We start from the raw sequence: 10,340 nt of genomic DNA on the forward strand, positions 1-10,340 counted from the left end.
ACCCCCACCCAGACCCCCACTCCCCCAGACACACCCAGACCCCGACTCCCCCACCCACACAGACCCTCACCCCCCCACCCAGACCCCCACTCCCCCGCTCTGACCCCACTCCCCCAGACACACCCAGACCCCGACTCCCCCACCCACACAGACCCTCACCCCCCCACCCAGACCCCCACTCCCCCGCTCTGACCCCCACTCCCCCACCCACTCCCCCGCCCAGACCCTCACTCCACACCTCTCCCCTCATTCCACCTCCCTCAATCTCACCATCCCTACACATTCCCTCCCTCACATTTCCTCCAGGTTGGGCTCGGAGCTGAATCGGAATCCCTCTCCCTCTCCCTCTCCCTCTCCCGCGGCCATTGCCATTGCCGCCTCCCCCGCTTTTTTTCCCGCCAGCTCCCGGCCCGGGATACCCTCCCCCCCTTGCCGCTCTCCACCAATAGCAGCGCGCCTTTCATTCCCGCCGCTCCGCCTCCACCAATCGCCAGGCACCTCTCATCGCAGCGCCGGAATAAACCAATCAGCGTGCACCTCGCGCGCCTCCCCCATCGTCTTGGGCCGGCCAATGAAAGGGTGGCTGGAGCCGACAACCAATGGTGGCGCGACTTTCATATGCTCGCCAACACTCCAACCAATAGAAAGATGTGTCTCAGCCTAAGCCTTCTCACCATCCAATTAGAACTGTCCTCACGCCCCCTGTTCTCCCAGCCAATGGGTGCCCCTCTTCCATTCAGTTCGCTCCACTTCATCCAATGGAAAGAGGGCTCTCATCGCAGCTGCGCTCCAGTCCAATCGGAAAACTTCCAGCGCCCCTTTTGTCATTCTGCCCAATGGGAGCGCCCCTTTTGTTCAGCCCGTCCAACCCCAACCAATGGAGAGACGGATCTCATGGTATCGACGCCTGCCACCAATCGCAGCGATCCGCCCACCTCATTGCCCTTCCAGCCAATCGAAGCGTCTGTCTCATTCCTCCAGTTCGGAAGGGACCAATAGTAATGTTCGTTTCATCGCAGCGCCAATTTTCATCCAATCGGAGCGACGTAGCCGCCCTATTGCCCTTGCAGCGAATCGAAGTGCCTGTCTCATTCCTCCGCTTCGGAAGGGACCAATAGTGACACGCGTTTCATCGCAGCGACAACTGCCACTGAATCGGAGCACCCACCCACTCTATTGTTCTCTCAGCCAATGAGGGCTCCATTCTCATTCCTCCCGTCTGCACTAAGCCAATAGCGAGGCTCCTCTCATCGCCGCGCCGCCCGCCACCCAAAGGGAACACCCCTTCACCAGCCCATTGTCCTTTCAGCCAATGGAAGCGCTCCTGTCATCCAGCCCTCTCTGGCGTCCGGCCGCAACCAATCAGCGGCGGCGTCTTATCGGACGCTAGGCTTCACTGGAAAAAGTTTCTGGGCTCGGGAAAAGTTTTGGAAACTTTTGCAAAGTTTCCCAGGAGGCAGGCGGAGGGTCAGGGGGCAAAGGGGGAAGGGGGGAGGTCAGCCCAGAGGTCAAAGGGGGAGGGGGTCAACCCAGGGTCAAAGGTCAGAAACAGGATCAGGTGTGAAAGGTCAGATAGTGGGACAAAGAGAATAACAGAGAGATAGACAGACAAAGAGAGACACACAGAGAGAGAAAGACAGACAGACAGAGACAGAGGGGTCAGGAGCTTGAGAAATTTGCCTTGTGGAGAGAGTTGGAGGTTGCAATAGGAGAAGGCGAGTGAGGACTCACAGATCAGCGAGGGGAGGGAGGGTGCAGAGCGAGAGGGTGGAGTTAGAGAGATAAGAAAGCAGATAAAGTGGTTGCAGGTGAGTGAGGAGAGGGAGAGGGTTTGGAGGGTCAGAGAAATAAGTCGCAGCTTCAGGGAAGGATTCACACAGTTCCTGGACAGAGGTGAGTGAGAGATGAGGGTCCCTCGCTGTCTCCAAGTGGACCGACTGCCTGGTCAAGTTACCATTGTGGCAGTTTATCCCACCAAACTCTACATGTCACATTGTGGGAGGGTCGGTGCTGAGGGAGCGCCGCGCTGTAGGGAGGGCCGGTGCTGAGGGAGCGCCGCACTGTGGGGAGGGTCGGTGCTGAGGGAGCGCCGCACTGTGGGGAGGGTCAGGGCTGAGGGAGCACCGCACTGTGGGGAGGGTCAGGGCTGAGGGAGCACCGCACTGTGGGGAGGGTCGGGGCTGAGGGAGCGCCGCACTGTGGGGAGGGTCGGGGCTGAGGGAGCGCCGCACTGTGGGGAGGGTCGGTGCTGAGGGAGCGCCGCACTGTGGGGAGGGTCGGGGCTGAGGGAGCACCGCACTGTGGGGAGGGTCGGGGCTGAGGGAGCACCGCACTGTGGGGAGGGTCGGTGCTGAGGGAGCGCCGCACTGTGGGGAGGGTCGGGGCTGAGGGAGCACCGCACTGTGGGGAGGGTCGGGGCTGAGGGAGCACCGCACTGTGGGAGGGTCGGTGCTGAGGGAGCGGGTTCTGGTCTGACACCAGGCTGTGCTCTCCGGAGTTTGGGGAGGGGGGGGGGGTGCGTGTTTGATGGATGGGAGTTACCTCGGGGGGGGGGGGGGTTACTGAAGGGTCTGGGCTGTGTCTCTGGGTTTGGGGAGCGGTCCTCTGGTATCTGGGCAGAGTCCAACCCTTTGTCTTGTCTGTATCTGGCTGGTTAATCAGTGGTCAGACAGATTTATAACTTGTTTGTACAAACTTCTGTAATTCTTTCGCAATGAGAGTGTGGACAGTCTGACTGGAGTCAGCAAGGTTTGGGACTGCCCGAACCTCGCGTAAGCGCCCCCCCCGGGGGCTCCGAGAGACTCAGCCCCAGTGCCTGTCTGACGGACCCCCCCTCCCCGGGGGCTCCGAGAGACTCACCCCCAGTGCCTGTCTGACGGACCCCCCCCCCTCCCCGGGGGCTCCGAGACCACCCCCCCTCCGGGGGCTCCGAGAGACTCACCCCCAGTGCCTGTCTGACGGAACCCCCCCCGCCCGGGGCTCCGAGAGACTCACCCCCAGTGCCTGTCTGACGGACACCCCCCCCCCCTCCCCGGGGGCTCCGAGAGACTCACCCCCAGTGCCTGTCTGACGGACCCCCCGCCTCCCCGGGGGCTCCGAGAGACTCACCCCCAGTGCCTGTCTGACGGACCCCCCGCCTCCCCGGGGGGCTCCGAGAGACTCACCCCCCTCCCCGGGGGCTCCGAGAGACTCACCCCCCTCCCCGGGGGCTCCGAGAGACTCACCCCCCTCCCCGGGGGCTCCGAGAGACTCACCCCCCTCCCCGGGGGCTCCGAGAGACTCACCCCCTCCCCGGGGGCTCCGAGAGACTCACCCCCAGTGCCTGTCTGACGATTCTCACTCCAATTTCTGAGCCTTCCTCTCTCTCTCCCCCCACCCCCACAGGTACCAGTGATGGAGGGCCGTGCCGAGCTTGCCCACCTGCTGCCCCCTCCCACCCTGCGGCGCCTGGCCCAGGAGTGGTTGGCGGAGGACTGCCCGCACTTCGGACTACAGGGGCTTCGCGGCGGGGGAGGGCCGGGCTCGGCGGCGCTGCTGCTGAAATCGGCGGGGTGCTGGCCGGGTGCCCCTTCGCCGAGGCCGTCTTCCAGGAGCTGGGGCTGCCAGCTGGAGTGGCTGCGGCCCGAGGGCGCCGCCCTGACGCCCGTCTGCCGCGTGGCCACTGCCCGGGGCAAGGCCCGCCACCTGCTGCTGGCCGAGCGGGTGGCCCTGAACGTGGTGGCGCGGGCCAGCGGCATCGCCAGCGCCTGCCGCAGGGTGGCAGAGACGGCGCTGCGAGCAGGGTGGCAGGGCAGCCTGGCCGGCACCCGCAAGACCACCCCGGGCTTCCGGCTGGTGGAGAAGTACGCCATGCTGGTGGGGGGGGTCTCCAGCCACCGGCAGGACCTGAGCAGCCTGATCATGCTGAAGGACAACCACATCAGCACCGCGGGCGACATCAGCAAGGTAACTGACCGGGTATAACACCGTCCTGACCGTTCTCCTTCAATACACGATATACTCCCCCCTGGCTGGTAACCGGGTATCACAGTGCGTTAGATACACTGTCCTTTCCCCCTCTGGGACCGGGTATCACAGTGCGTTAGATACACTGTCCTTTCCCCTCTCTGGGACCGGGTATCACAGTGTGTTAGACACACTGTCCTTTCCCCCACTCTGGGACCGGGTGTCACAGTGCGTTAGATACACTGTCCTTTCCCCCACTCTGGGACCGGGTGTCACAGTGCGTTAGATACACTGTCCTTTCCCCCACTCTGGGACCGGGTGTCACAGTGCGTTAGATACACTGTCCTTTCCCCACTCTGGGACCGGGTGTCACAGTGCGTTAGATACACTGTCCTTTCCCGCACTCTGGGACCGGGTGTCACAGTGCGTTAGATACACTGTCCTTTCCCCCACTCTGGGACCGGGTGTCACAGTGCGTTAGATACACTGTCCTTTCCCCCACTCTGGGACCGGGTGTCACAGTGCGTTAGATACACTGTCCTTTCCCCCACTCTGGGACCGGGTGTCACAGTGCGTTAGATACACTGTCCTTTCCCCCACTCTGGGACCGGGTGTCACAGTGCGTTAGATACACTGTCCTTTCCCCCTCTCTGGGACCGGGTGTCACAGTGCGTTAGATACACTGTCCTTTCCCCCACTCTGGGACCGGGTGTCACAGTGCGTTAGATACACTGTCCTTTCCCCCACTCTGGGACCGGGTATCACAGTGCGTTAGATACACTGTCCTTTCCCCACTCTGGGACCGGGTGTCACAGTGCGTTAGATACACTGTCCTTTCCCCACTCTGGGACCGGGTGTCACAGTGCGTTAGATACACTGTCCTTTCCCCTTCTCTGGGACCGGGTGTCACAGTGCGTTAGATACACTGTCCTTTCCCCTTCTCTGGGACCGGGTGTCACAGTGCGTTAGATACACTGTCCTTTCCCCCCCTCTGGGACCGGGTATCACAGTGCGTTAGATACACTGTCCTTTCCCCCACTCTGGGACCGGGTGTCACAGTGCGTTAGATACACTGTCCTTTCCCTCTCTGGGACTGGGTGTCACAGTGCGTTAGATACACTGTCCTTTCCCCCACTCTGGACCGGGTGTCACAGTGCGTTAGATACACTGTCCTTTCCCCCCTCTGGGACCGGGTGTCACAGTGCATTAGATACACTGCCCTTTCCCCCACTCTGGGACTGGGTATCACAGTGCGTTAGATACACTGTCCTTTCCCCCACTCTGGGACCGGGTGTCACAGTGCGTTAGATACACTGTCCTTTCCCCCACTCTGGGACCGGGTGTCACAGTGCGTTAGATACACTGTCCTTTCCCCCACTCTGGGACCGGGTGTCACAGTGCGTTAGATACACTGTCCTTTCCCCCACTCTGGGACCGGGTATCACAGTGCGTTAGATACACTGTCCTTTCCCCCACTCTGGGACCGGGTGTCACAGTGCGTTAGATACACTGTCCTTTCCCCCCTCTGGGACCGGGTGTCACAGTGCGTTAGATACACTGCCCTTTCCCCCACTCTGGGACTGGGTATCACAGTGCGTTAGATACACTGTCCTTTCCCCACTCTGGGACCGGGTGTCACAGTGCGTTAGATACACTGTCCTTTCCCCCACTCTGGGACCGGGTGTCACAGTGCGTTAGATACACTGTCCTTTCCCCCACTCTGGGACCGGGTGTCACAGTGCGTTAGATACACTGTCCTTTCCCCCACTCTGGGACCGGGTGTCACAGTGCGTTAGATACACTGTCCTTTCCCCCCTCTGGGACCGGGTGTCACAGTGCGTTAGATACACTGTCCTTTCCCTCTCTGGGACCGGGTGTCACAGTGCGTTAGATACACTGTCCTTTCCCCACTCTGGGACCAGGTGTCACAGTGCGTTAGATACACTGTCCTTTCCCCCACTCTGGGACCGGGTGTCACAGTGCGTTAGATACACTGTCCTTTCCCCCACTCTGGGACCAGGTGTCACAGTGCGTTAGATACACTGTCCTTTCCCCCCTCTGGGACCGGGTGTCACAGTGCGTTAGATACACTGTCCTTTCCCCACTCTGGGACCGGGTGTCACAGTGCGTTAGATACACTGTCCTTTCCCCCACTCTGGGACCGGGTGTCACAGTGCGTTAGATACACTGTCCTTTCCCCCACTCTGGGACCAGGTGTCACAGTGCGTTAGATACACTGTCCTTTCCCCCTCTGGGACCGGGTGTCACAGTGCGTTAGATACACTGTCCTTTCCCCCACTCTGGGACCAGGTGTCACAGTGCGTTAGATACACTGTCCTTTCCCCCACTCTGGGACCGGGTGTCACAGTGCGTTAGATACACTGTCCTTTCCCCCACTCTGGGACCGGGTGTCACAGTGCGTTAGATACACTGTCCTTTCCCCACTCTGGGACCAGGTGTCACAGTGCGTTAGATACACTGTCCTTTCCCCCCTCTGGGACCGGGTGTCACAGTGCGTTAGATACACTGTCCTTTCCCCCACTCTGGGACCAGGTGTCACAGTGCGTTAGATACACTGTCCTTTCCCCCACTCTGGGACCAGGTGTCACAGTGCGTTAGATACACTGTCCTTTCCCCCTCTGGGACCGGGTGTCACAGTGCGTTAGATACACTGTCCTTTCCCCCACTCTGGGACCAGGTGTCACAGTGCGTTAGATACACTGTCCTTTCCCCCACTCTGGGACCAGGTGTCACAGTGCGTTAGATACACTGTCCTTTCCCCCACTCTGGGACCAGGTGTCACAGTGCGTTAGATACACTGTCCTTTCCCCCCTCTCTGGGACCGGGTGTCACAGTGCGTTAGATACACTGTCCTTTCCCCCTCTCTGGGACCGGGTGTCACAGTGCGTTAGATACACTGTCCTTTCCCCCTCTGGGACCGGGTGTCACAGTGCGTTAAGAGATTGTGTGCTGTCGCTGAGTGTATTTTTGGTTTCAGGCTGTGAGAGCCGGGAGGAAGGTTGGAGGAGTTTTTACGAAGATCGAGGTGGAATCACGCTCACTGGCTGAAGCTCGGGAAGCTGCCCTCGCTGGGGCGGATATTGTGATGTTGGACAATTTCTCCCCCCAGGTCAGTTTCTGTCTGCCTTCCTGCTCCTACTCAGAGTCCGAGAGGTTTACAGCAGGGAAACAGGCCCTTCGGCCCAACTTGTCCATGCTGTCCCTTTTTTTTAAACCCTAAGCTAACCCCAATTGCCCGTGTTTGCCCCATATCCCTCTATACCCATCGTACCCACGTAACTGTCTAAACACTTTTAAAAGACAAAATTGTACCCGCCTCTACTACTGCCTCTGAGGGGGGAGGCGGGAGCGGGGGGCGGGGGGTGAGGGAGGCGGGAGCGGGGCGCAGGAGGGAGGCGGAGTGCTGGACAGAGACGGGAGGGTGACAGTTCCTGCAGACGGCGGGGAGACAATCCCGGGAGATTCAGACGCCGAGTTTAACCTCCTCCCTCCGGACCCACAGGAGGCGCTGGCGGCCGCCGAGAGTCTGAAGGCCGAGTTCCCGGGGCTCCTGATCGAGGCCAGCGGAGGGATCACAGAGGGGAACGTGGCAGAGTACTTCAGCCCCCACCTGGACATCATCTCCCTGGGCTGCCTCACCCAGAGCTACACGGCCCTCGATTTCTCGCTCCAGGTGGTGCGAGAGCCCGGGATCGACAACGGGGCAGGAGAACAAGGTCCCCGCCCCGACATCCCCCCACCGAGAGCCCCCCCACTCGCAGGAACTTTGCCTTTTAGGGGGCGAGCCCGGGGTGGGGGACTCCCGCCAGCGCTGGACAGGCAGGTGGTCCTGGTGAAGTTCCCCTCCCACCTCAGCGCTCTCACTATCTCAGCCTCTGTCACAGAGGGAGGGACACACAGCGCAAGGCTGGCAGTTTCACAATTAAAGTCTTTAAATAACATCCTGTCTGGTCTGAAACACAAACTCTGACACAGTGACAGCCAAAGATCCACACGGACACGGAACAGTGCGTGTACAAGACGACGTACGCACAGAAAGATGTACACACGCACAAACACGTACACACAAGTGTGTGCACAGAGTAATGCACACACCGTGAGGACACACAGTTTCACACAGACGCAGTAACGTGTGCGCGCGCACACAATGTATACCCAAAGTGTGTACACACGTGGAATAGTGTGAACACACAGAATAATGTAATGTACATACACAGAATAACAGGCACAATAATGTACTCACAGAATAATGTTCTCTTGGTTTCCCCCCACGCCGACACTATAGTTAAGAAAGCCCCACCAACGCCTCTACTTTCTCAGAAGACTAAGGAAATTTGGCATGTCCGCTCCGACTCTCACCAACTTTTACAGATGCCCCATAGAAAGCATTCTTTCTGGTTGTATCACAGCTCGGTCTGGGATCCTGCTCTGCCCAAGACCGCAAGGAACTACAAAAGGGTGGTGATGTAGCCCCAATCCATCACACAAACCAGCCTCCCATCCATTGACTCTGTCTACACTTCCTGCTGCCTCAGGGAAAAGCAGCCGGTATAATAAGGACCCCCCCCCACCCACACACCTCGGACATTCTCTCTTCCACCTTCTTCCATCGGGAAAAAGATACAAAAGTCTGAGGTCCCGTACCGACCGACTCAAGAACAGCTTCTTCCCTGCTGCTGTCAGACTTTTGAATGGACCTACCTCGCATTAAGCTGATCTTTCTCTACACCCTCGCTGTGACTGTAACACTACATTCTGCACCCTCTCCTTTCCTTCTCTATCAACGGTATGCTTTGTCTGTACAGTGCGCGAGAAACAATACTTTTCACTGTATCCCGGGTATATGGGACAGTAAATTCCCCCTCCTGTGTCCACCTTCTGTCACCCACAACCCCACCCCTGCATCCTCCCGCTCGCACGAGTGACGCCCCCGCCCACCCTGTGGATTCCTGCATGCGCACAGCTCCCCCCACATGACACAGCCCTCCGCACACACACACACAATCTCCCCCGCACACACTCGCCCTCTCACACAATCTCCCAATCTCCCCCGCGCGCCCTCGCACTCTCACACAATCCCTCGCACTCTCACACAATCCCTCGCACTCTCACACAATCCCTCGCACTCTCACACAATCCCTCGCACTCTCACACAATCCCTCGCACTCTCACACAATCCCTCGCACTCTCACACAATCCCCCGCACACATTTGCACTCACACACACACACACCCAATTTCGAACCCTACCTCCCCCCACCCCCCCGGCCCTGGTTTTCCAGAATGAGCAGACTCAGACGTGGGGGGGTGGTGGTGGAGGGTAATCATTAGCAGGTTCTATTAATTAAATTCACACACAATACTTTCTCGCGCTCTCACCACTCGGAGAGGCAACATCATTTAGGCAACGGGACAAACAAAATGTAAACACGTCAGGGGTGGGGGGGTGGGGGGGAGGGAAAAAAAAAACAAGGCGAGACTCTCCTGGCACCACCCTGGTATTGCCCCTTGTTTGGGGTGGGGGGGTGGGGGAGGATGTGTCCAATCGTCTGCGATGATTCCAGTTCATTTTAAATAATATTAGCTGTCAATGCAGTAAGTTAGCAGGAACAGTAATGACAATATATATATATTAATCAGACCTCGAGGGGGGGAGAGGGGGGGGGTGGTTATCTGTGCCAGAGGTGTAGTTAATTCCAGTTACACTTCTCCTGCTCAGTGCGTCACCAACAGTTCCTCTTCAAAAACTTGGTCCACGGCCAGTTAAAGCAGCAAGGGATTGGGGGGAGGGGGGGAGGGAGGGAGGGGCCGAGGTGGACAAGGATTGGGGTGGGGGGGGGGGGGCACTCTCGGCTTTTCCAGTTCAGTCACGGAGGCGGAGGGAGAGGGGGATTGTTACTCCCAGGGACACCGCTTGGAGAGATCCGGGAATGGAGCTGGGGTGCGGGGGGGGGGGGGGCCACGTGTTTCTCTCTCCCCTCCACCACCCCCCCCGGCTCTCTTGCTGGCCACTGCCCCCCACCCTCAAAAACATCTCAGCCCAACGCTGGGGCAGAGGGGTAACAGCTCAGACTCCGGGGGGGGGGGGGGGGGAAACGGGAGGGGTAGAAAGGGATGGGGAAGGGGGGGGGGGGGGGTCACACAGACATATACACATCTCATTATCGGGGGGGGGCGGGAGCAGAGAGAGAGAAAGACGGGGAGGAAGAGACGGGGTGGGGGGGAGACACACAGATGGGGGGGGGGGGAGAGAGAGCGTGAGACAGACGGGGGGTGGGGGGGAGAGACAGACACGGGGAGGGGGGAGGGAGAGTTGGGATACGGGGGGGCTTTAAACCACTCAGTCTCAGGGCGACACTTACGACAGTCGGAGAG

General features: G+C 59.4%; 1 protein-coding gene across 1 annotated transcript; it reads left to right on the plus strand.

The window, feature by feature from the left end:
- Window positions 1-1,542: 1,542 nt before the first annotated feature.
- LOC145340140 (nicotinate-nucleotide pyrophosphorylase [carboxylating]-like) lies at window positions 1,543-7,951 on the plus strand. Its single transcript, XM_080184567.1, is given in 6 exon segments — window positions 1,543-1,893; window positions 3,385-3,547; window positions 3,550-3,596; window positions 3,598-3,945; window positions 6,944-7,075; window positions 7,469-7,951. Coding segments are annotated over 5 exon segments (1,149 nt in total). The 5' UTR covers window positions 1,543-1,893; window positions 3,385-3,393; the 3' UTR covers window positions 7,937-7,951.
- The last annotated feature ends 2,389 nt before the right edge of the window (window positions 7,952-10,340 follow it).

This window comes from Carcharhinus amblyrhynchos, unplaced genomic scaffold (assembly GCF_965287045.1).
Source record: "Carcharhinus amblyrhynchos unplaced genomic scaffold, sCarAmb.v2.hapA scaffold_800, whole genome shotgun sequence".
Taxonomy (NCBI): domain Eukaryota; kingdom Metazoa; phylum Chordata; class Chondrichthyes; order Carcharhiniformes; family Carcharhinidae; genus Carcharhinus; species Carcharhinus amblyrhynchos.